Source organism: Ranitomeya variabilis, chromosome 6 (genome assembly GCF_051348905.1).
Source record: "Ranitomeya variabilis isolate aRanVar5 chromosome 6, aRanVar5.hap1, whole genome shotgun sequence".
In the NCBI taxonomy this organism is placed as follows: domain Eukaryota; kingdom Metazoa; phylum Chordata; class Amphibia; order Anura; family Dendrobatidae; genus Ranitomeya; species Ranitomeya variabilis.
In genome coordinates, this window is record NC_135237.1 from 122,319,060 (window position 1) to 122,346,486 (window position 27,427).

Below are 27,427 nucleotides of genomic sequence, written 5' to 3' on the forward strand. Positions count from 1 at the left end.
TTGTATTGTTTTGCCTTTAGCACCATGATTTACTTTTTATTTATTGCATTTGGCACTTTGTGTATGCTTTTCACTTATAAATATATATAGTCTCAGGCTATTATATATCATAATGTTCATCATATACATGATTATATTGTGTATAATTATTTTAATTTTTTTGCACATTGCACTTTATGGTATGGCTAGAAGAGTACTATTATGGATATATAATTATCATGCACTTTTATATTACAACACCGACACCAGTTTCTATATTTGGCACTGATATGTACATATGTTTATATGTTCATTTTTAAATATAGTAATATTTTTCACTATAGTATAATAATATTTTCGCATCTTATAGTTTGTTAGTTTTTTTCTAATAACTAGGCACTTACATCTGTTTATGTGGTGGGCACAATGCGCTTATTCTTCTTTCTTTCTCTTTTTGTATGCGAGCTCCCGGACTCGGCGCTTGCGCGGCTGATATGCTCTCTGACGCCTGCATGAGTGGCCATTTGGACGCTTGCGCATGCGCCGTCTGATTGACGGCCCATGTTAGCTTGCGTTCCACGGCCGCAAGTATATGCGTCTCAATGACGGGCACGGTCGGCCGCGCATGCGCGAGTGAGTTCCGGAAGTCGCTTGGATTTAGCCTTATATCGGCAGCTGGCAATTTGTTAATCTATGCGTTTCTCTTTGTGTATTGGTTGTCTGTCCTTTAAAAACAGCCTCACCCCTCCCCAACACACGCCTCCTGACGAAGAAGCGAAACGTGCGTTGGGGCGGCGGGGACGCCACTTGTGATCCACACCAGATCTATGTAAGTGCCGCTTATCTTCATTTTCACCCAGCATATTACTTTTATGTATTTAGACAGGGTTTTTTTACCCCTACACTATGTAGCATATGGAGCTATATGTACGGGTATATGAAAGTAGGCATAGGTGTGGTAATACGTATATTATCCATAACTGATTGTGGCAGTCTCTGCTTCTTAGTAGCAACCTTGCAGATATATTTGTCTTTTGTTTATTTTATGTGTAAGTTCTAATAAAATATTTTTCTGGTGCATATTGGCACTTTATACCGGTTCTCCTTTGTGAATGATTAAAAATAGTTCGGTTTATTGTGCCCTTTGAACTTTATATGGGTCTAGTGGTGTAGCTATATCTAATCCAGTTAATAGATTTGGGCTTAGTAGCATTGTCTGCACGTCAGCAGAGTAGCCCACCTGTGAAACTAACTATACCACCTGTGTATCTCTATTTTTACTGCATCTAATCCAGTTAATAGTTTTGGGCCTAGGAGCAGTGTCTGCACGTCAGCGAAGTAGCCCGCCTGTGAAACAAACTATACCGCCTGTGTATCTCAATTTTTACTGCATCTAACCCAGTAAATCGTTTTGGGGTTTTGGGCTTAGTAGCAGTGTCTGCTTGTCAGCAGAGTCGCCCGCCTGTGAAACTAACTACACCGCCTGTGTATATCTATTTTCACTGCATCTAATCCAGTTAATAGTTTTGGGCTTAGTAGCATTGTCTGCACATCAGCAGAGTAGCCCGCCTGTGAAACAAACTATACCGCCTGTGTATCTCTATTTTTACTGCATCTAATCCAGTTAATAGTTTAGGGCCTAGGAGCAGTGTCTGCACGTCAGCAGAGTAGCCCGCCTGTAAAACAAACTATGCCGCCTGTGTATCTCAATTTTTACTGCATCTAATCCAGTTAATAGTTTTGGGCCTAGGAGCAGTGTCTGCACATCAGCAGAGTAGCCTGCCTGTGAAACAAACTATACCTCCTGTGTATCTCAATTTTTACTGCATCTAATCCAGTTAATAGTTAGGGGCCTAAGAGCAGTGTCTGCATGTCAGCAGAGTAGCCCGCCTGTGAAACTAACTACACTGCCTGTGTATCTCTATTTTCACTGCATCTAATCCAGTTAATAGTTTAGGGCCTAGGAGCAGTGTCTGAACGTCAGCAGAGTAGCCCGCCTGAGAAACTAACTATACCGCATGTGTATCTCAATTTTTACTGCATCTAATCCAGTTAATAGTTTTGGGCCTAGGAGCAGTGTCTGCACTGTCCGACGAGCCCTGGTGCAATACGTTATGACGTATAGCCTGGGCCAACGAGCTCAAGAGGTGGGGCAAATCACGCTGCAGGAGTGGTCTCAGATCAGGGATCTATGCACTTTTCTGCACAGTTTTGAAATAGCAATGAAGATGTTTAGTGCTGACGCTGCCAATATCAGCATGACCATTCCGGTGATTTACATGCTGGAGCACACCTTATACAGTGTTCGGAGTCAGGTGGTGGACAAGAGGAGGAGGAGGAACAGGAGGAGTCGTATGCGGAAGAGATCATATCTCCAAGGTCAAGAAGGTTGGCAGCACCAAGGCGGCTGGCATTGGAGGCTGGGAGAGAGGGATTGCCGAGGGCGCATGGTAGCAGCCAAACTGTTGAGGAAGGTGCAGGAGGCGAGGAAGAAGTAGAGGACGAACTGGCGCTGGGCATGGAAGACTCATCAGATGAGGGAGACCTTGATCAAATTTCTTTTGTGCGAGGTTGGGGGGAGAGGGCAGACGAAGGAAGCATGATTCTCACCTCGCCACCACCAAGACAACAAGGACTTGGTCCTCCTGGATGTGCAAGACATATGAGTGCCTTCTTGCTGCACTACCTGCAACATGACCCTTGGATTGTCAGAATCTGAAGTAATGCCGACTGTTATGATCTGGTGGCTTAAGAGCAGCATGAGACGTACTCTGGAGAAGGTGGTACCTGTACTGACCGCAGACCCTGAACTTAACACCGCAACTAGAAGTAGCCGTGGAATGTACCTAGCACTCCCTGGACATCTCGACACAGCCGGAGGACTAATTACCCCTAAAGATAGAAAAGGGAAAACTATCTTGCCTCAGAGAAAATTCCCAAAGGACAGACAGCCCCCCACAAATATTGACTGTGAGAGGAGAGGGGAAAAACATACACAGACTGAAATCAGGATATAGCAAAGGAGGCCACTTCTAGCTAAATAGAAAGGATAGGACAGAGTACTATGCGGTCAGTATTAAAACACTAGAAAATATCCACCACAGAAAATACAAAAACTCCACAGCTAACTAAAGATATGGAGGGTATATCTGCATCTCCAGAGATACCAGCTTGGCTAAACAAATCCTTATACAGACCAAGCTGGACAAGACAAAAACATGGAAAAGAACTGAACAATAAGGCCACAGCATATGGACAGCAAAGAAAATCAAGGCCAGAACTTATCTTTGTTGAAAAGAACTGCAAAGCAGGAGAGACCAGGCAAAGATGTGAATCCTCCAGGAACAATGGACAACTGGCACTGACTAAAGGGTGAAAAAAGACTAAATAGCCCAGTCAGATTTGCAGAAAGTGAACACACCTGATAAATGCTGCGACTCAGAGACAGCAGCGCTACCACTTACAACCACCAGAGGGAGCCCAAGAGCAGAATTCACAACAGTACCCCCCCTTGAGGAGGGGTCACCGAACCCTCACCAGAGCCGCCAGGCTGATCCGGACGAGCCAAATGAAAGGCACGAACCAAATCATCAGCATGAACATCGGAGGCAACAACCCAAGAATTATCCTCCTGGCCATAACCCTTCCATTTGACAAGATACTGAAGCTTCCGCCTCGAAAAACGAGAATCCAAAATCTTCTCAACCACATACTCCAACTCCCCATCAATCAACACCGGGGCAGGAGGATCAACAGAGGGAACAACGGGCACCACATATTTCTGCAAAAAAGATCTATGAAAAACATTATGGATGGAAAAAGAGGCTGGAAGGGCCAAACGAAAAGACACTGGATTGATAATCTCAGAAATCCTATAAGGGCCAATAAACCGAGGCTTAAACTTAGGGGAAGAAACCTTCATAGGGACATGACGGGAAGACAACCAGACCAAATCCCCAACCCGAAGCCGGAAACCAACACACCGACGACGGTTAGCAAAACGCTGAGCCCCCTCCTGAGACAACACCAAATTGTCAACAACATGAGCCCAAATTTGCTGCAACCTGTCAACCACAGAGTCCACCCCAGGACAATCAGAAGGCTCAACCTGCCCCGAAGAAAAACGAGGATGAAAACCAGCGTTACAAATGAAGGGTGAAACCAAGGTAGCAGAACTAGCCCGATTATTAAGGGCAAACTCAGCCAATGGCAAGAAAGCCACCCAATCATCCTGATCAGCAGACACAAAGCATCTCAAATATGTTTCCAAAGTCTGATTAGTTCGCTCGGTTTGGCCATTTGTCTGAGGATGAAATGCGGAAGAATAAGACAAATCAATGCCCAGCCTAGCACAAAAGGCCCGCCAAAACCTAGAAACAAACTGGGAACCTCTATCGGACACAATATTCTCTGGAATGCCATGCAAACGAACCACATGCTGAAAAAACAACGGAACCAAATCAGAAGAGGAAGGCAACTTAGGCAAAGGTACCAAATGAACCATCTTAGAAAACCGGTCACAAACCACCCAGATAACTGACATCCTCTGGGAAACCGGAAGATCCGAATAAAAATCCATAGAAATATGCGTCCAAGGCCTCTCAGGGACCGGCAAAGGCAAAAGCAACCCACTAGCATGGGAACAACAAGGCTTGGCCTGCGCACAAGTCCCACAGGACTGCACAAAAGAACGCACATCCCGTGACAAAGAAGGCCACCAAAAGGACCTACCAACCAAATCTCTAGTACCAAAAATCCCCGGATGACCAGCTAACACAGAACAATGAACCTCCGAAATCACTTTACTAGTCCATCTGTCAGGAACAAACAATTTCCCCACTGGACAGCGGTCAGGTTTATCAGCCTGAAATTCCTGAAGAACCCGTTGTAAATCAGGGGAGATGGCAGAAAGAATCACCCCTTCCTTCAGAATACCGACCGGCTCAAGGACCCCAGGAGAATCAGGCAAAAAGCTCCTAGAGAGGGCATCAGCCTTAACATTCTTAGAACCCGGAAGATACAAGACCACAAAATCAAAACGGGAGAAAAACAGGGACCATCGGGCCTGTCTAGGATTCAGCCGTTTGGCAGACTCGAGATAAATCAGATTCTTATGATCGGTCAAGACCACAATACGATGCTTGGCTCCCTCAAGCCAATGTCGCCATTCCTCGAACGCCCACTTCATAGCCAACAATTCCTGATTGCCGACATCATAATTATGTTCAGCTGGCGAAAACTTTTGGGAAAAGAAGGCACACGGTTTCATCAAGGAACCATCAGAATTCCTCTGAGACAAAACGGCCCCTGCCCCAATCTCAGAAGCGTCAACCTCAACCTGAAAAGGAAGAGAAACATCCGGCTGACGCAACACAGGGGCAGAAGTAAATCGGCGTTTAAGCTCCTGAAAGGCAGAAACAGCCGCAGAGGACCAATTCGTCACATCAGCGCCTTTCTTCGTCAAATCAGTCAGGGGTTTAACCACACTGGAGAAGTTGGCAATGAAACCGCGATAAAAATTAGCAAAGCCCAAAAATTTCTGAAGGCTCTTCACGGATGTGGGCTGGATCCAATCATGAATGGCCTGAACCTTAACTGGATCCATTTCTATAGATGAGGGAGAAAAAATTAAGCCCAAAAAAGAAATCTTCTGTACTCCAAAGAGGCACTTAGACCCCTTCACAAACAAGGCATTATCACGAAGGATCTGAAATACCATCCTGACTTGTTTCACATGAGACTCCCAATCATCTGAAAAAATCAAAATATCATCTAAATATACAATCATGAATTTATCAAGATAATTCCGAAATATATCATGCATGAAGGACTGAAACACAGATGGAGCATTAGAGAGTCCGAATGGCATCACAAGGTATTCAAAATGGCCTTCGGGCGTATTAAACGCAGTTTTCCATTCGTCACCCTGCTTAATACGAACAAGATTATATGCCCCTCGACGGTCAATCTTAGTAAACCAACTAGCCCCCTTAATCCTAGCAAACAGATCAGAAAGCAAAGGCAAAGGGTATTGGAATTTGACCGTGATCTTATTCAAGAGGCGATAATCAATACAGGGTCTCAAGGAGCCATCTTTTTTGGCAACAAAAAAAAAACCTGCTCCCAATGGTGAAGAAGATGGCCGAATATGCCCCTTAATAACTCATGCATGACTCATGGATCTGCTGCTGTACCATTATCAAATTTCTACTGAGGGTCAATTGATGCTACTTTTCCTGTTATCTGCCCCTAATTTTTGAAAATGTTTGGACAAGGACCGCCTGTGGAGCGCTACAGAAAGAAATGGAGTCAAGAGATACAATTGTTTCAAAGAAAAACTTAAGAAATACACTCAACCTCCATGGCCTGTATGCATTGCAGAACTAAAAGCATGTTGAAGTGCATTTATAAATTGCTCAACAACATTTAGACAAGCTTGTGAAATACTGCAAGAATATAGCGAGGTGAGATGAGTCTAAAATGTAACACTCTGCATACCAAAATGCATACCTTTTTCGAGCCCAAAAAGCACCGCATATGATCCCAAAAACTCCATACTAACAGAGAAGTTTGGAGGTGGAAACATCATGTCGAGCTGTTTTTCTCATACGGCACTGGCAAACTTCATAAATTTGAAGGAAGGATGAATGGACAAATGTACAAAGACATTCTTGATAAAAATCTTCCTTCTACCAGAATGGAGAAGAGTGGACATTTCAGCCAGACAATGATCCCAAGCACACAGCCAAGGAAACTCTTAATTGGTTTCAGAGAAAGAAAATATAGCTGCTAGAATAGCCCAGCCAATCACCTGACCTGAAACCAATAGAAAATGTATGGAAGGAACAAAAGTTTAGAGTTTAGAGAAGGAACTGAGGGAGCCTATAGGATTTGAAGAGTGTTTATATAGAAGAATGGGCAAAGATCACACCTGTGCAATGCATGCAGCTAGTTTCTCCGTGCAGTAGTCGTCTTGAAACTGCCATCACCAACAAAGCCTTTTGTATGAAGAATTATATAAATTTCAGCAAGTGTGTTCAGTTACTTTTTCCTGTGAAGGTCTTGTGACAGCTTACTGGTTTTACCCATCATGAAATGTTTTTTGTATGGCACTTTTATAATGAGACACCTTTTTATAGGCCATTAGTTGAACCAGCAGATATTATTTTTCACTAAGTGGCAGGATTGCTTTCTAGTTACTGATAGATTTCATCTGGTGTCATTCATTTCCATGGGTTTTGCGCCTCTCTTTCTTCAAGTGTTCAAAACTTTTTTCCCTGTGTCATTTCTAATTATTGCACATGCTTTATGGACATTTATGGTTTAATTTATTTGCCTGTGTAAGGGGGTTACAGAGACTGTTTTATACCCAAAGCACGTCCCATTTAAACATTGTTAAATGTTGCAAATTGTATATGTTTTAATATCTTATGCTGCTATGTTTATACATGATGTGTAACTACTGTTGTATACTGCATACTGTAAGATGTGCATTATGTTGTAGCATCGGTAGGGTGCATTTAGTAGTTAGGAGACTAGATGAAGATACTTTAGTATTATAGTTTTCTAGGAATAGTAACAGTTAGTATAGGAGGGGTTACTGTGGGATAAGCTAAGACAGGCCAGGAGGGCCAGAGAACCCAAGCAGTCCCGAAGGGCCTTAAAGCCCAGGGCAACATAGTGGGACCCGCAACATTCTAAGAGGGAAGCCCAGTCATCCAGATTCAGTGGGCCAGAAGTGCAGCAGTGACAGCAGAAGTACAAGAAGCAGTGACAGCAGAAGTGCAGCAGTGACAGCAGTAGTGCAAGAAGCATTGACAGTGGTAGTGAGAGCAGGAGCTATCGCAAGAGTCACAGCAGGACAGTACAGCAGGTTGCTCCGAAAATGTGGCAGCTGGCTACTTGGGTTGATGCCCTTATTTCTGGTGCGAAATGGACAAGGGAACCCTAAAGGTAGTCAGGCCGACAGGGAGGACGCTGCGATACCGAGTGGGATGGGACATCCCCGGAACACATTGAAAAGCACAGGGAAAGTGAAAGACATGTGGACTGTGTGGAACCTAATGTTGATGCTGTAACTGAAAAGGCAAAGGAAATGTGCTGTGTGGAACCTAATGTTGATCCTGCAAAAGACATGGATGTGCTGAGAGAAGAAACCAGTAAAGTTATATGTTTTAAGTTGAACGTGAAATCTGTCTCTATTTGTGCAACCACACCAGCAGCAGAACTTTGGCCGCTTAGATGGGACCCTGACGGTGCAGATGATGTAGCTGAAGGTATGCTAAAAAGGGAACATTGTGTGCATGTGGTGGGAGGCCAAATAGTCTCAGCCCTCCCTCACATCTGTGTGGATTGGATCAGTTGTTATTGACATCTGGTGAGAATTTGATATCAATAGCACCTTTAGAAATATATTTACTTATAAAAATGGTGACAAGTTCAGTACTAATTTCACCCACTTTATTTTCTATAATTTGCGCTAGGTGATGTAAAATATAGCAGAAATCTACTCCAGATCATAACCATAGTACATTACTCATGCTGGTGCACTTCAGCCTCCGAAGATTTGTTCATATTTCTTAATATATTTTGCACATCTTAATCCAATGGGCTTCTTCAACCCTAGCATATGTTATGCCCATTCAATTTGGAAGGGGCCTCAATAGCAAATATCTGGTGGTTATTGGCAGTTGTAAACCTTTTGGGAATAAAATCGGTACACATTTTTTTTAACTTACTTCTTCCTTTGCTTTCAGTACTTGCTTTTCAAGGCCTTCTGGTATCATTTTTCCTCTAAATAAAACAAGAATATTAAGAATAAATGACTAATAGAAACTAATATAAATATTTTGTAATGTTAAATATAGGAATACATATTATAGACAGTGATGTTAATATTCTATTACAGTAAAAGAAAAGCAAATCTTAAATGTCATTAGCACATTAAAAATAAAGAAAATAAATCAGGAAACAATTTCTCCAATTTGAAAAGAAAATATTATAATTGTTCTCAAGAGAAAGAAGTCATAAAATAAAAATGTTTACATTTTATTGATGGGAATGTTTGAACATTGGGTACATAATTATTAGGCAATTTGTAGTTTTGATAATTAATTTTATTATTGAACAACTAAAGTGCTGTCGTTCAATCCAAATGGTTAATAAACCTGGAAACTGAATATTTTAAAGTTAAAATTGAGGTTTTGTCTTTTTTAGGAAAATGTCTATGTGTCTTGAGCATTATTCCAAGCATTATTGCTTACTACAATGCCCAGGGGGAGTTGTCATGTAGCTATCCGACATGAAATTTTCTTCTTAATGCAAAGGAAAAACTCATCCACTGTATAGCTTTTGTCGCCCAAGCTCATAAGCTGTAAAATAGCTTGGCAAGGTTTTAAGCTTACAACAACAAAAAGGCTGAGGGTGGGGAGTGGATGCAATTTGAAATTTTGCTGCTAGTGATGTAGTAATTTCTACCGAGGAAATTGTAATGGAGGTGTGGAGTAGGTTTCTAAGAATTGCCTTGTGTTGTAACTAGAACTAGTGACCAACCAGGAAGGTTTCATGATCCATTTATGGTGCTTTCATGCATCTTTGCCACTCAAATCATTGAGCCACGGGACTGTGAAATATATGTACTTAATTTCCTTTATCACTGCTCCACGTGCTGCTGGTGTAGTTCCCTTTCGAGCTCAATTATATGTCTAAGGAGTGCCAACGTACTCCTTAATGTGAGAGGTCAGAGTCGACACACCTTTCCATGACAATTAATGGTGGCTGAGTATCTTTCATCAATGTTGAGTGCAAGTAATCATTTTCAGAAATGCAGTGGAATCGACTAAATGGTAAAGTAACTAATTCACCCCAAGCAACTTGACCAGAAGAGAGTTCAGGTGGAATTTGGCACACAAGAGATTACTGGGTATTAAATGCTGTTACATGGCCATATAATTAGATGAGGATATCTGATGTTGAAATCTGGGTATAGCGAAAAGGAATAGTCAGAGTACAATACACAGCAGATGATGATGATGATGATGATAACGACATCAACCAGGTGCAGCTTGGCAATTCAACCTGGCTAGCAGAAAAGAGGAGAAGGTAGAGAAAGACAGCTCATGCCTTGCTCATATTGTTCCCATCTGAGCAGATGATGATGCTCCATGTGCTAATGGAAAGATGCAGTTTAGAGCCTGCATACAGCCGGACCTTAGCATTTTTGCTTATTATATATGCCACTACCCTCTTTCTCTTATGACTCCACCATACTGTCACCGTTATCTGGTTTTCAGGTTTTCCTGTCTATCACTAAATCATCATTTTCATATTGCCTGTCATGGCTGACAGTTGTGCCATTGTCGATAATGTCTTGAGGTTCTTACCCCAATCCTGATTCCCAACTCTACATTTTCCCTGAATTATGGTGCCACTAACATACTGCCTGCCATTGCTAATGCCCCTACCACCACACCTGCCAGTGCCACTAACAACATCAAGACACGTAGCCATATAAATTAAGTTCTCCACCTCTCCTGCCTTATCTCACCTAAGAGCAAATGCTGACTGGTTTGATCCAACAAATCACTAGAAAAAAATTGTGTGATATATTCCTTAGAAATTGCGTTTTATTGCTTGATCTACATTCTTGTTTACTAGAAAGAACTATTTGAACCACAGTTCCTCCCTTCTCAAAAAAGATCAACCAAGAAATGCATAACTGCAAGACATTATGGAGATGCTTGCTGTGCTGTACATGAGGTCATGTGATTTTTCTCTAGCTGATACAATTATCTTCAATGTATAAAATAGCAACAGCCATTTTAGGCAATGTGCGTGTAGCAAATCGCAAAATGTTTAAAATCACAGGTTTCCTAAAAATTTGACACAAACTAGATTGGCATCTGGCACCAACCAAAATCCTAACTGTGGAGGATTTAAGACTGTATAGTGTTACTTTTGCAATGCTGAAGAATTAGACAGCATTGATTAATATGCCCCAATATTGCTTCTAGGCTACATGGTCATGAATAGATAGTTATTATCAATATAATGATCTCGGAAACATAATAAACAGTCAGAAAATTTATCTTGAATATGATTTCAAATGGGTTTACTCGTGTAGGCAAACATAAAAGCTGAAATCTAAATGCTTGTAATAGACAACAAACCTAGTTCTAGACGCCTGTAGTTTTCATGCCCCTATGGGAGGTGCAAATACATTATAGTTAGGGGCCAGGCAAAGAAATATCTATATTTTGTGCCGCAACTGTACCTTTATGACTCTGCATTGCCTTGTTCATATTGCTTGTATATCAATATATGGAGCTTTTTTTGGCTTTTTTAGTGTAATGAAATTGGTCCAGGCTTCATAGTAATCGTAGTTTATGGAAGTATTCTCCTATGGAAGCAAATGTCTGATCATATGAAGTCTGGTAAGAATGCCACTATTTTTTTCCATCAGATTCTTATGATCTAGGACATATGGATGTGCACTAGAGGGCTCTTTCACCTCGAAGAATGCCCAGAGGCTGTCAGTCTTGAGACTGTATTCTCCGCATGCCTTCAGCACAAAATCATTCTTCAGATTTCAGAGCTAAATCTGTATTCATCAGATATATTTACAAAAGTCAACACAGGTTATAATAATGGATCGTTATGGCTACATACGATCATTGCATTACTAATAAGTGTTAGAATAATTTATTGAATTGTGACGTGGTGGAAATGTATTGTATTGACTGGCAAATAGTGCAGTTAATTAGTATATCTTTTAATTAGTCTTTTGTTGTGTGTGGGTTTTCTTTTTTTTTGCAGTTTCTCTCAGGGAGAATAAAAGAATGCATTAAGCCAGCATCCATTTTCTGCACATCAGAGGACGGCTAGTACCGTATGTTAATATTAAAGACCATTTAATGTAAATAATGACAGAAAAAATATATTTTAGTCTTAATGCAGTTAAAAATCAGATTAATATTGACAGTAAATTTTGCCTCAATTTCACAATGAAAAAAAAAGAAACACAAAGCCTTTCTGAAAGGAGACAGCCCATTTAATTCTTTATTACCTTGTCTTCTACTGTTAGGAAGAAAGGGTCGTGACAGCCCTTACACCTGAGGCCTGCCCTACCAAAATATTTAAAGTGGAGCACAATGTTTATTTCTGTATAATTTTACAAAAAACATCCATTGCCACACTTCAAACTAACTACTGATGCGGCAGTGGATTTTTTTTTAAACTGAACAATTTTCTGTGCCTTGGATACATGAGTGCCTAAAAGATGCTGTGTGCACATATCCTTAGAGTAACAACTGTACTGAGCTTGTATGAGGTCTTCTTAACTGCATGTGGTTTCCATCACTACTCAAGTTTTAAGATTTCTACCACGATCCAAATAGCCATTCTGGTAGGAATTTTGCTTCACATGAAATGGTCTTCAGTGTGTGCCTGTCTCAGATGCAATAGATTGTGAGCCCATTAATGGCAGGGATTGATATAGTGAAGATTCATGTGTTGTTATTATTATTACTACAAAAGAAAATATGCAAATATCTTCTCCATAGAGAAGAAAACCAAAACGCTAGCAAAATCTAAACGTTTTGGGGGTAGCAAAACCTCAAAGTCAATATTGAACCTGTAACAAGCCTTGCCACAGGATTTAACAAAAAAAGCCAAATCAGACACTCTATTTTCGGATAGGGTGTGTGCTTTGCACTGATCAGAGGCAAACACCCTGAAACATGTCTGAAAATGGAGTGCCGTGTTTGCCTTTTTATCCTAATTTATGTTGCAAGACTTGTTAAAGGCTGAATATTGAGGATTGCTACCCCTAGTGTTCTATTCCTCTCTCTCTCTGGAGAGGATATTTGCATATTTAATGTTCCATTTGAGCATTCCCTGGCTTGTATGTCTTCAAACACCAGCATGGCATTCTTCACTCCCTGAAATGTTACACCTCAGATCACTTGCTCTAGCAAATACATAAAATAGATCCTTGCTGTGCAAGCATACAAAGAAGCAGTCCTGTAAGTGGATTTAAAATTGTCCTCTGTCTAAACTTTTACAAATATAAGTTACCATAAAAAGATTAATCTAACCTGTGGTTTGCAAACAGCAACCTTTCAAAATTATGAATCTGAATCAAGCGTAGGATATTGCTATATCTCAATGGAGCAACAAGCAGAGGTATACATTTTATATATTTTTTCTGTCTTGAATCTTTTTTCATGTTACTGTAAACTACTAAAATTTGGAAAATTGGAAATTGGGTAATTGGGAAAAAATGAATTTTGATGTCATATTCACAACTTCCTCTTGGTGTGTAATCACTGTTTTGTCACAGAAATCTTTATTGTGGTTTAAACTACACGCTTTCCATCTCCCCTTCCTGTACGTGATCACTCTCTCTTAAGCCACATTCACACTAGCAGTATTTGGTCAGTATTTTACATCAGCATTTGTAAGACAAAATCAAGAGTGGTTGAAAAATGCAGAAGTGGTGCATATGTTTCTCTTATACTTTTTCCTCTGATTGTTCCACTCCTAATTTTGGCTTGCAAATACTGATGTAAAATACTGAACAAATACTTAACAAGTGAACATAGTCCATCACTGAGAAAATCTTCTTTCTAAGGCCACGTTCACATGTTCAGTATTTGGTGAATATTTCACATCAGTTTCTGTAAGCCAAAATCAGGAGTGGAACAATCAGAGGAAAAGTATACTAGAAACGTGTCACCACTTCTGCATTTTTCACCCACTCCAGGTTTTGGCTTAAAAATACTGATGTGATATAATGATCAAATATTGAATGTGTGAACATAGCCTACCACTCTCAACATCCTTGGATTATTCACTACCCATAACTATGAAAGACATTATTTATAGTCAGAATCCACCAGATAACTACAGACTCCTGTTAATCATTTGCAAATATCTGAACATCTGAATAATTAAACAATATTATGATTACATCGACAATGAAAGATCATTTTGGTTGTGTCCAAAGCATCCACACTGTTAGGCTACTTTCACACTAGCGTTTTTTGCAATACGTCGCAATGCGTCGTTTTGGCGAAAAAACGCATCCTGCAAAGTTGTCTGGATGCGTTTTTTCCCCATTGACTAACATTAGCGACGCATTGCGATGCATTGACACACATCGCAACCGTCGTGTGACGGATGCGTCGTGCTTTGGCGGACCGTCGGCACCAAAAAACGCTACATGTAACTTTTTTTGTGCGACGTGTCCGCATTTTCCGACCATGCATGCGCGGCCGGAACTCCGCCCCCTCCTCCCCACACCTTACAAAGGGGCAGCGGATGCACTGAAAATCAGCATCCGCTGCACCCGTTGTGCAGCGGAAACAACGCTAGCGTCGGTACGACGCTAGTGTGAAAGTAGCCTTAGGGTTTGCGGAACGCACCGAATATATTTATTGATGTGATTGGTGCGTTCGCAACCTGGGTCCACCGTGCAGGAAATATCCTGCCGCTAAGTGAATGGCGGCTCAATATGGCGGTATTAACCAGCTCTGTTAGCTTCACAGAGCGGCCGAGAAAGCAAAGCTCTGTGCCCTGTTAACTCTCACAGAGACACAGGCTAACTACCCAGAAGAGAGAAGTCAGTGGTCATGCATGCACACAACACTCCTCGCCGGAGGTGCCAGCATTCTAGGGGCTTATTTCAGCCGGGTCCCTGAATACTCTCATACACAATCTCCTCGCCGGAGGTGCCAGCATTCTAGGGGCTTATTTCAGCCGGGTCCCAGAACACATTCACGCATATGACCACAGTGGCGCAAAGCATGTAACTTTAGAAGATACTAGCGCATGGCCGTGCGGCCATGCGAGCCTTAAATAGCAGCAGCACGTACAGGACCTTCCAAAAGAGGACCAATGAGAAACTGCTACAGAGCCTGCGTACTTACAGGACCTTCCTAGAAAGACCAATAGATTTGGCTGCAGTACCTGAACATGTGACCCTTGATCTCCAGTGAGAGATCTTACCCTGGGCATGCTCAGTGTGTGCAAAGCAGGACTTAGTCCCAGAAAAGCCTGTTGGCCATAGATCAGTGCAGGGTACAATAGCAGAGCCTGGAGAGGCAGCAATAACCCTTTGCACTGAATCAGACTCAGTGAGTTGCTGGGACCGACGTCTCCGCTGAGCAGGCTCCACTGCAGCCATGGAGAATGGGAGACCGCAGCAGACACAGATCGAGATTCCCTCTGTGCAGCAGAGGAAACTCGACTCCTAACATTACCCCCCTCCTAGGGCCCCCCCCCTTGAGCCTCGCTACGCTCAAAAGCTGCAATGAGCAGCAGAGCCCGAATGTGCTCCACAGGCTCCCAGTTTCTATCCGCTGGACCGTGACCCTTCCAATCCACCAGATAAAATTTCTTGCCACGTACCACCTTGCACCCCACGATAGCATTCACCTCAAACTCATCCATGGATGAACCCGATGTCCCGGCAGATGACTCAGAAAACCGGGACAAAAGAACGGGCTTTAAGAGGGAAACGTGAAAGGTATCGGTGATACCAAGGCGTGGAGAAATAACCAAATGGTAGACCACAGGGTTCACCTGTTCCAGAACCTTGAACGGGCCAATGTAGCGAGGCGCAAACTTAGTGGACTCAACTCGCAGCCTGATGTTACGGGCGGAGAGCCACACTAAGTCGCCAGGAGCAAAGGTCGGAGTGGGGCGCCGGTGTGTGTCAGCCGAGACCCTCATTCTCTCCTTGGAGGCCCAGATGGCATCCTGTGTGCGGTCCCAGATGTCACGTGCCTCCACCTCCCAGTCTGCCACCCTAGAATCGGTGGATGACACGGGCATGGGCACAGGGACACGCGGATGCTGACCGTAATTAAGGAGAAAAGGAGTCTGACCAGTGGAATCGGCTACGGCGTTGTTCAAGGCAAATTCCGCCCTAGGTAGCAAAGATGCCCAGTCATCCTGCCTAGCAGAGACAAAATGATGTAAGTATGTCACCAGAGTCTGATTGCTTCTCTCTACCAAACCATTCATCTCGGGATGATATGCAGAGGAGAGATTCAGCTCTATGCTGAGTAAACGGCAGAGCTCTCTCCAAAACTGAGACGCAAACTGGGGGCCCCGGTCGCTGACAACTTTATCAGGCATTCCATGTAAGCGGAAGATATGTTTAATGAACAACACCGCCAAGGCCCATGCAGAAGGTAACCGTGGTAGCGGCACCAAATGCACCATTTTCGAGAAATGAGTGATGACCCAAATGATGGTACAGCCGCGAGTCTTGGGCAAACCCACCGCAAAGTCCATCCCGACCATCTCCCAGGGCCTGTCTGCCACCGGCATGGGGTAAAGTAACCCAGCAGGCCATTGTCGTGAAGACCGATTCTGGGCACAGGAGACACACGCCCGAATATAGTCCCCGACGTCACGGGCCATATGCGGCCACCAGTACGTCCTCGCCAAAAGCTCAGATGTCCTCTTGGTTCCAAAATGTCCACCCACTCTGGACGAGTGAGCCCAAGAGAGAACCTCCGGTCGCAAATTCGCTGGTACGAAAGTCTTGCCCGGGGCACAGACTCTAGCGAAACCGGGGCTACAGTTCTCAGGCTCTCAGAGGGGACAATAAGCCGAGGCTCCTCATCCTCCTCCTCAGATGACACTACAGAGCGGGAGAGAGTGTCGGCACGAATGTTCTTATCCCCAGAGAGAAAATGGAGAGTAAAATGGAACCGGGAGAAGAACAGGGACCATCTGGCCTGGCGAGAATTCAGCCGCTGGGCCGTCTGTATGTACACCAAGTTTTTGTGGTCGGTGAATACTTGGAAGGGAAAGCGAGCTCCCTCCAAGAGGTGTCTCCACTCAGAAAAAGCCAACTTCATTGCTAGCAACTCCCTGTCCCCGATGGAATAATTCCTCTCCGCTGGTGTGAAGGTCTTGGTGAAGAAGAAGCAAGGATGCTTCCGACCTTGAGAATCCTTTTGGAAAAGGACTGCTCCAGCACCAACGGATGAGGCATCCACCTTCATAATAAATGGCTTATCTACATCGGGGCGATGTAGAATAGGAGCGCTAGCGAAGTGTGACTTAATCGAAAGGAATGCCTTGGAGACATCCTCCGACCACAACTTGAGATTTGCTCCCCTCTTGGTGAGAGCAACCAAGGGAGCTACCAAAGTTGAAAAGTGTGGAATGAACTGGTGATAGTAATTGATGAACCCCATAAGGCGCTGCACCGCTTTAAGTGAATGGGGTTCCTGCCAGTCCATCACAGCCTGTAGTTTGGCAGGATCCATAGCCAAACCCTGGGCAGAGATGATATAACCAAGGAATGGCAAGGACTCCTGCTCAAACACACACTTCTCCAACTTGGCGTAGAGGGAGTTTGCCCGTAAGAGGTCGAAGACTTTGCGAACATCTCTCCGGTGGGAGTCAATATCTGGAGAGTAGATGAGAATATCATCCAGATAGACTACGACCGAGGTAGTGAGAATCTCCCTGAAGATGTCGTTCACAAAGTCTTGGAAAACGGCTGGGGCATTACAGAGCCCGAAGGGCATCACCAGATATTCATAGTGTCCATCCCTGGTGTTAAAAGCCATCTTCCACTCTTCCCCCTCACGGATGCGAATCAGGTTATAAGCACCCGGCAGATCTAATTTAGTAAATACCCTTGCTCCCCGTAGCCTATAAAAGAGCTCTGATATCAGAGGTAGTGGGTACTTGTTTTTAACGGTGATGGCATTAAGACCCCTGTAGTCAATGCATGGATGTAATTCTCCACTCTTCTTCTGCACGAAGAAGAACCCAGCCCCTGCAGGTGACACTGACTTCCTAATAAAACCCCTTGCCAGATTTTCTTGGATATACTGAGACATTGCCTCTGTCTCCGGGAGAGATAACAGATAGACTCGACCCCGGGGAGGCTCAGCACCAGGCAAGAAATCGATAGGACAGTCATAGGGGCGGTGAGGCAGAAGGCTCTCCGCAGCCCTTTTGGAGAACACGTCCGCATAAGGCCAATAGTGCTTGGGGAGAGAGGAAAGATCTGCGGGTACCTCAGTTGTAGCAACCTGAACACACTCCCTCTGACATCTACCCTCACAGGATTTACTCCATCCCAAAATTTTCCCTGAGGACCACTCTATATGAGAAGAATGAAAACAAAGCCAGGGTATCCCCAACAGGACCTCATCAACTCCCTCAGGAAGGACCAAAAGAGAAATAATCTCCTGATGTGATGGAGATACAGAAAGAGTGAAAGGGATGGTTTGGTGTGTAATCTGTGAAGGTAGTGTCGATCCACTTACCACTCAAATGGTTATTGGCTTGGCGAGCATCACCAGGGGTATTGCTTGTCGCTGAGTGAAAGAGGAAGACATAAAATTACCCTCCGCCCCAGAGTCCACGCAAAGCTCTACCATAAGAGTGGATGGGCCACACGTCACCGTGTCTAATGTACCTCCTCCAACTGCCACTAGACGCTGACGTTTCCTCAACCGCTGCGGACACTTGGAGGCAAGATGTCCGGACTGCCGGCAAACAAGACAGACCTTAAGGGCACGAGCGGGCTGGGACTTAGACCCCGCTTGCAACCCCCCTATGGCCTCATGTGACTCGAGCACCTGGACCGGAGATTCCAAAGGTCTGGCGAAGGTGGGAGCCAGCCGAAACCTCTGCTTACACTGGGCTCACTCCAACCCTCGCTCGTGAAAACGAAGGTCTATGCGAGTTGATATAGATATGAGCTCCTCCAGTGTAGCGCAAATCTCCCTAGTGGCCAAAGTGTCCTTCACATGGTCAGCCAGCCCCCTCCAAAATACTGTGATGAGGGTTTTATCTGACCACTCCAACTCAGACGCTAAAGTCCGGAAGAGAATGGCAAATTGGCTGACCATGGTCGAACCCTGAGTCAATTCCAGCAGTTGGAGCGCCGTATCATGGGTGACTTGAGGTCCTATGAAGACCTGCTTCAGAGTGCCCAGAAACTGAGGAACACTCTGCACCACATGATCGTTGCGCTCCAACAGCGGCGTAGCCCACTCCAAAGCTCTGTCTGATAGAAGAGAAATTACAAATCCCACCTTTGCCCGCTCTGTGGGAAAACGTGCAGCCAGGAGCTCGAGATATATACCGCACTGGCTCACGAATCCCCTACAGGACTTACTGTCCCCAGAGAATTTATCAGGCAATGGAAGGTGGGATAAGGTCGGAACAGAGGTGGCAGTGGGTAAAGCTGCTGCAGCCACGCTAGCAGCCTGAACAGCAAATGCGGTAACATCCACCGCCGAGGTTGCACGCTTGAGAGATGCCAACCGGCTCTCCAGCAGCTGGATGTACCCCTGCAATCACTGTTCGTCCGCCATTACTTAGCCAGACCCTGGCACTAGTATACTGTTAGGGTTTGCGGAACGCACGGAATATATTTATTGATGTGATTGGTGCGTTCGCAACCAGGGGTCCACCGTGCAGGAAATATCCTGCCGCTAAGAGAATGGCGGCTCAATATGGCGGTATTAATCAGCTCTGTTAGCTTCACAGAGCGGCTGAGAAAGCAAAGCTCTGTGCCCTGTTAACTCTCACAGAGACACAGGCTAACTACCCAGAAGAGAGCAGTCAGTGGTCATGCATGCACACAACACTCCTCGCCGGAGGTGCCAGCATTCTAGGGGCTTATTTCAGCCGGGTCCCTGAATACTCTCATACACAATCTCCTCGCCGGAGGTGCCAGCATTCTAGGGGCTTATTTAAGCCAGGTCCCTGAACACATTCACGCATATGACCACAGTGGCGCAAAGCATGTAACTTTAGAAGATACTAGCGCATGGCCGTGCGGCCATGCGAGCCTTAAATAGCAGCAGCACGTACAGGACCTTCCAAAAGAGGACCAATGAGAAACTGCTACAGAGCCTGCGTACCTACAGGATTTTCCTAGAAAGACCAATAGATTTGGCTGCAGTACCTGAACATGTGACCCTTGATCTCCAGTGAGAGATCTTACCCTGGGCATGCTCAGTGTGTGCAAAGCAGGACTTAGTCCCAGAAAAGCCTGTTCATCGTAGATCAGTGCAGGGTACAATAGCAGAGCCTGGAGAGGCAGCAATAACCCTTTGCACTGAATCAGACTCGGTGAGATGCTGGGACCGACGTCTCCGCTGAGCAGGCTCCACTGCGGCCGATGGAGAATGGGAGACCGCAGCAAACACGGATCGAGATTCCTCCTGTGCAGCAGAGGAAACTCGACTCCTAACACACACTCTCAGTTTATTTGCTATGTTTCAAATAATTGAGGGATGGGAAAATAACACATTTTTTTAACATACTATTCACTGTTGGCACCTTTTTATGAGTTTTTTTTTATCTCTCCTGTGTATTTATATATTTTTTGTGAAAATGCCAGTATACATGTCCATGGAACTAAATGTGTTATCACTATGGATGAGATGTCATTAGCATTTACGATAACAGGACATGGTGTGATGTTTTTATGAATGACATGCAAGGATGTACTGTCAGTGAGGAAAAATAAGAAATTACGAAAGAAAGGTTACAGAGATCATCTAAAGGTTTGAGGAGCGCTAATTACAATACTATTGAAAACCATTTTAAGCCACCTCCCTCTTTTCCCAGTTGGTGGTTAGATTGCTTGGATGACTGATCCAATGTACAATTGCTTAACCATGTTCAATCCTATATTTATCTCATTTACCTGGCCAGTTTTACTTGGAGGTTTCTTCATAGAGGATAGCTTATTGCTTAGATTCCCAAAAGGGGGACTGTCAAGTAACCCTTCTATAAAGTAAAGATTTCCCAAAGCAGAGAATTATTTTAAGCCTATTTTATGTCGTATCTTTGCGGTATGTACTCTATTTTGTTGTATTTAAAAGATTAAACAATTACAAAGATTGGTAGCTTATTTATGTGGGAAAAACTACATTTGAGAATTACTGTACAATTGACAGGCTTTTTATTGTGTTCACGCGTTCTAGCCATAAATAATAAATCATTTTTTTAATTACTCTGTTGCCAGTTAGTTTTATTGGTGCACATTTTTCTTGTGTGTAGGACAAGATCATGACTAAATGTTGGAACACAAACAGTCCTAGCCTAAGAGCAATAATAGTAATCCAGACTTCATAGAGATTAGAGAATAATTTGTATTTCATTTTTTAAAATTGACTTGCAACAAATTACAGTTGCAATTACCGCAAAGCCTCCAATTACCCATAAAATGTGTATAAAACTCTGAGGTCTCCTTTAACTTCTTTTAAGCTTTTTATCGCTAACACAGCTTTGCTATTTTCAATGTGACATTAACGTATTTTGCTATTGGTAAATGGTTGGGAAGCAGTGTAAGCCCATCAGCTTACTTCATAACATATTGCACTATTGGACTTTTTATGCTTTTTAAAATGTAAAAAAATGTTTGGTAAGTGAAGAAGGAATTACTTTTTACTTTTTAAATAACCATCAAAATTTTATATTTTGTTTTCTGGAGCAGTTTCATTTTTATTTAACCTGTGGCGTTCCGAGCAGCAGCTTTGTATAGATATAGAACACAATGTACAGGCAAGAGATGTTTGGCTGTCAATAGTGGCAACTGCAGCAAACAAGCAGTATAGAATATGGAGGGACAAGCAAGGAAATGTCTGGCTGTGTATTTCCAGCACTGGAGCCCCTGAAGCAGCCACAATGCAGAAGAGATATAGAACATTGGAGAGGCTGGAGATATGTGGCTTCCTTTCAGTGCCAGCAACAGCACAGTAAACAATAAGATAAAGTACACAGGTAGGGGATGTGCATTTGTGTACTAACAGCAATGGCAGTCACAACAGCATGAGAGATAGATACTGTGGAACATGATGGTCAAGCAGGAGATGCTTGGCTACACGTAGGTACTAGCACTAGTGGCAGCAGAAAATTATAGAACATAATCAGACAGGTAGATACATTAGCCAATCTAATTGTTGGCATCAGCTATAGGTGAATGAAAATTGATACTGACGTGTGACAGATTCATTTTGACAAATGTGAGGTTTTCCACACTTGCAGGATACAATCTCCATGGGTGTGGCAAAGCCACATGACAAACTGTGTACACTTTCTGACAGTACACTGAAGGCTGAATAACAAAGTTTTTAACACGATAAACAAGACGTGGTTTTGCCACTGGTCAAGTCTACTGACCCATAAGCCCCTTGGGTTGGAGCTTAGGGTATCTGACAGAGAAAGGACATAGTCCAGGTAAGATTGAACCTGACTGTTCAGGCTTTGACTCTATTTGTTCAAGTGTGTAAAACATCTGCTCCCTCATGTTAAATATACTGTAATCACTGTGGTTTTGGCTACTTATAGTAATGGTATCATTGTCATAGTCAAGGGAATGTTTCTCTGCGGTGAGTGGAGATGGATTCCCTCTTCAGACTTGCAGTCATAAGACATTTTCTTGGCAAAAGCCTAGCTGAGCATAGAAAGCAGGTTATTCTGGTAATATAACAATTTTGACTTCCTTTCAGAAGCCAAAAAAAATCCCCAGAGGGTCTAAAAACATTGATATCTAATAGTCATCCCTCTGCTTGATGATAACAATATGCCTGGCAACCCAGAAGAAATCAAGAATGCTGCTTGCAATGGTTAGCCTGACCTGAGATCCTGTTAGTTCAATTTCTGCACATTCCATCCCAATTGTCCTCCTCCAGTTTCTGACTTCCCTGGTAGTCTGTCCATGCTGGGGACAGAGCTATCATCCACTTGGATGGCGCAAATGCACATTGTAGTTTCTTGTGTGTGTAAGTAGTGAGTGGTGTGAGAACATGGGATGCTGCGCTTCACACTTATTTCGCGGCCCAGGAGACATGTGATGCTATGTCTCCCAGTTGCCAGGCAATGCAGGACGCTGCCTTGCTTGGTGTAAGCCAATGGTAGGAATGTGTGCATCTTACAGTTCAGGTGAGCAGGGAGTGGTTTATTAGACATGACTGGGAGGAATGCATAACCTGATTTTTATCTTTAGCATTTTGCTGGCTATTTAAAGCTTGCTCCATTCCAGTTCCGTTCTGTTTATTAAGTTCCCTGGCACGGGGTGAGTTCTTGATGATGAAGTTCAGGTTGCTTCTCAGCAGTGGCTTACTGTCTTTTCTGGTTCTTTTTCCTTAGCTTTTGTTTTTGGGTTCCCTTTGTTTTTCATTTTGATTTAATGCTGCTAGATTAGGACTTACTCTGGTATCCTGACTCTAAGGGTACCGTCACACAGTGCAATTTTGATCGCTACGACAGCACGATCCGTGACGTCGCAGCGATCGTATGATTATCGCTCCAGCGTCATAGACTGCGGTCACACGTTGCAATCACGGCGCTGGAGCGATGCCGAAGTCCCCGGGTAACCAGGGTAAACATCGGGTAACTAAGCGCAGGGCCGCGCTTAGTAACCCGATGTTTACCGTGGTTACCAGCGTAAAAGTAAAAAAAAAAAAACCGTACATGCTCACCATCTGATGTCCATCCGGCCCCTTGCCGTCCGCTTCCTGCTCTGACTGAGATCCGGCCGTACAGTGAGAGCAGAGTGCAGCGGTGACATCACCGCTGTGATCTGCTCTCACTTTCCGGCCGGCAGACAGTCAGAGCGGGAAGCAGACGGCAAAGGACCGGACGGACATCAGATGGTGAGCATGTACGTTTTTTTTTTTTTTACTTTTACGCTGGTAACCACGGTAAACATCGGGTTACTAAGTGCGGCCCTGCGCTTAGTTACCCGATGTTTACCCTGGTTACCAGCGAACGCATCGCTGGATCGCTGTCACACACAATGATCCAGCGATGTCAGCGGGTGATCAAGCGACGAAAGAAAGTTCCAAACAATCTGCTACGACGTACGATTCTCAGCAGGATCCCTGATCGCTGCTGCGTGTCAGACACTGCGATATCGTAACGATATCGCTAGAACGTCACGAATCATACCGTCGTAGCGATCAAAATTGCACTGTGTGACGGTACCCTAACATGGCCCATGTCACCAGATGCTAGCTACCCTACAACAGCAGTCTGAGAAGGGTTCTATAAAGCCCCGTCCTTATGGAGAGTGAATGAGGAATATCCTGGCCCTTTGGACTTGCCTAGCAGTGGTGACTTGCGAAATATGCATCTGTGACTTCGCATTTGCTGGTCCATTCTACCAAGTACATTAATGGCGGTCTCAGTGTATTGACTCTTCTAAGCATTCTGCTTAAACTGTTGAGGTGCAGTTGTGGGACCCTATTTTCAGAGATTATGTCCCCCACCCAACTCTCAAAATGCTGAAAGGGTCTTCAGTAAAGATTTGTAGTCAAGCTGGGCTGTTAGACAGTTGCCACTGTAGCTGTGGTGTCATCTTTCCCACAGTTAATCATTTTTATAAGGCCATCAGAGGCAGTGCGGTGGCTAGAGGGAAAAGGTGGGCAACTGTTCCCAGTTGGCATTTTTGCTGCATTTTTTCACTTTCTCATTGCATTAAATGGTGAAAAAACATTTCCTGTTAAATGTAATTTTAACATTTTACTATCTTATCTGGGCATGTGGTGTGTGTGACATGGTGAGACACATCCTATTTAATTTATGAAGGAGGGGCTGTTATACGCCATCAAGTCCATGTAGACAATGCAAGAACTGGCAAAAATTAGGAGGAGAGATAGAGTCACCCTGTATCAGACATAAAGGAGGGCATCATGCACATTCTGTTAAAATTTTTAGGTACTGTGACTCCTACACTCACAAGGCCAATGCACTATGTGTAAGGGCTAGCAAACTTAGAAGGTGGCTCTCCGATAAACCCTGCAAGACATGCAGGTGAGGGCCTCAGACAAATAAACACGTAGAGGAGGGACTTTGATTTAATTCTGGCCCAATTTTTAAAATATTCTGACTCCAAAACTGGCAAAGGCTATGCAGTCACTGCAAGGCATAGCTAAACTTACAAGGAGGCATTGCAATTCAGCCAACAAGACACATAGAGTAGGGACTCTGACTACAATTTTGGACAATTTTAAAAAGATTGTCAATTGGATTGGATGAAAAATAATTTTTTTGACAATTTTAAAAAGATTTTCAATTGGATTGGATGAAGAATACATTTTTGTGACGATTTGAAAAAGACTGTGACTTGCATTGCATTTTTTAGGATATTTGTCTACACATGACCACAAAGAGACAGAATCTGGCAATGAATGCATGGTAAGAAGACCTCATGCTGTGGACTGTCAGCCATCCATGGCTACTCTTCAGTTGCAATATATAAAGGCTGAGTGGAATACCAATGTGCATATGAAGCTGGTATTCAACTACTGCCCTCTACTGCTCACAAAGACTTGCCAACATATGCAGTGTTGAATTCCAGATTGCAAACCAGATGGTGAAGTGGCAGCTGCAAGCATAGCTGCAGAATTGCCAGACTAAAGGCAGATGTAGCTGTCTTGTGGAAATAGGCGCACATGAAACCTACTTTGACAAGTAGATCAGGCAAATCAGAGTAAGTTTTTAAATAGCACTAAATGACTAAGTTGAGGGCATGGGCTAGGCATGGTACGTGTGCAAGGTGGCGAAGCTTCAGAGCCGCCACCAAGTTATTGCCATTAAAACACATAACCATGCCTGATTGTAGGTTCAGCAGCAAGAGCAATGTATCTGTCTGGTCTGTTAGACCTTTCAACAACTCTGCGGCTGTGTGCTGTTTATCACTTAAACATATGTGTTTAAGCAGAGCCTGTTTCCATTTAGCTGAGGCAGTGCTTCCAACTTGTGACTGATATGGAAGATAATTAGGAGATGAAGGATGAGGAAGAGGGAGTGAAAGAACAGGCTTAGGAGAATGAAAACCATGATGGAACTTGGGCCCGCATATCTAGATGTCAGTAGCATGTGTGTAGTCCCAGGGTCGGACTGGGTCCCGGCCGCCAGGAGTTTGGTCCAGTGTGCCATCAGAGCAATGTAGCATCCCTAGCCACAAGCACTTGAACATGTGTTTGTTAGGGTTGGACCTTCCCAGTAAGTGTGTTGGTCAGAGAGCGGGATATGTTATGGGACACATGCTAGTGTAAGGTGGAGATCGTTTTCCCAAAAAAATAGTGTCGGCTGGGGACAGCCGCCATGAGGTTGTAGAAAGCCTCAGTGTCCACAAGCCTAAATGGCAACAATTCCAGAGCAAACAGTCTGGAAATGTGGCTGTTAAGTGTTTGGGCCTGTGAGTGACTGAGTATTATGGCTTGCATTCCAAGGCCAGTGGTAGGGACAGCTGAACACTGAGCTCTTACAAAGAAGTGGACGCGGTTGCTGATTCTGGTTGCACACATGCAATGACAGGTGTAGGGTGATAGGAATCACTCGCAGACACTGATTGGGGACACAGGCATTCAGCCCACCTAGTCGGGTGATTGGATGACATGTGCTTGAGCATGCTGGTGGTGGTCACGCTAGTAGTGCACAAGCTCCTGCTGATCTTGGTATGGCACAGGTTACAAATTAATTTTTTCTTATCTTCTGCACTTCTGTGAAAAAGTGCCAGACTAGGGAACACCTGCCACTTGGCCTAGGATCTGGCCACATGGGGGTGCTCTGGGGAACAGGTAAACACCTTCTCACTCTTTCAGCCCCACTGCCTCTTCCTGGCTGTTGTGGTGTTGCGGATCCCTCCAGCTCTGAGCTGCTGTGCTCACTCTGCATGCCTCCTGGCAAGGTTGGGTGACTTCATCATCCATCACCTCGCCTTCTACTTCCTCACTGTGGTCCTACTTCTGAATTGTTCTTTTAAGATGACTTGTTGGCAATTGTGTTTCATCATTATCCACCTCTTGAGGCTGCAATTGCCATTCACCACAGTCGGCTTCTTCTGACCATGGCTGCTTAAACATTTGGGAATCTGCACACACAGTCTCCTCATGTCACTCTTGAAACGTACATGGTGGCAGGCCAGAATAAGCCATAAATGGAAAGGCTTATTCTGCTCACATTATGCTGGCTTTAAAAGTGGTGTCCCGTGCCCCCTTAGAAAGTGGGACAGGAAGCTAGGTCACATGAATGAGCTTGCTTGTTGTACTCCCACAGCAGACCTAGTTTCACCTGAACCACTTCCATGGTCTTTGCGTGCAATATTAGCAGCACATCCACTTCCCTGTCCCTTACTGCAAGCCTTACTCATTTTTAAATTATCTACGAAGCTCAGAGCGGTATTATTAGGGCTCCTTTCCACTTGCGAGATAAACGTCCGTGTCTCGCATGTGAAAACCAAGCTCTGGCACCGGCATTTGGGAGCGGAGCGTGCGGCTGCATATGTTGCTATGCAGCCGCACTCTCCGCTCGGGAGTGCCGGCGCCAGAGCTTGGTTTTCACATGCGAGACACGGACGTTTATCTTGCAAGTGGAAAGGAGCCCTTACAGAAAGGATTTTTTCTTGTATGTGGCAGCAACAAATCTGAAATGCAATCAAATGTAA

At 44.0% G+C, this 27,427-nt stretch overlaps 1 protein-coding gene across 1 annotated transcript in view; it reads right to left on the minus strand.

Annotated features, from left to right (window-relative positions):
• Positions 1 to 27,427, minus strand: part of GADL1 (glutamate decarboxylase like 1) — a 503,402-nt gene that overhangs the window by 202,683 nt on the left and 273,292 nt on the right. Inside the window, exon 8 of the mRNA XM_077268963.1 lies at positions 8,718 to 8,772. Coding sequence (XP_077125078.1) covers positions 8,718 to 8,772 — 55 coding nt within the window. The remainder of the gene's footprint in view (positions 1 to 8,717; positions 8,773 to 27,427) is intronic.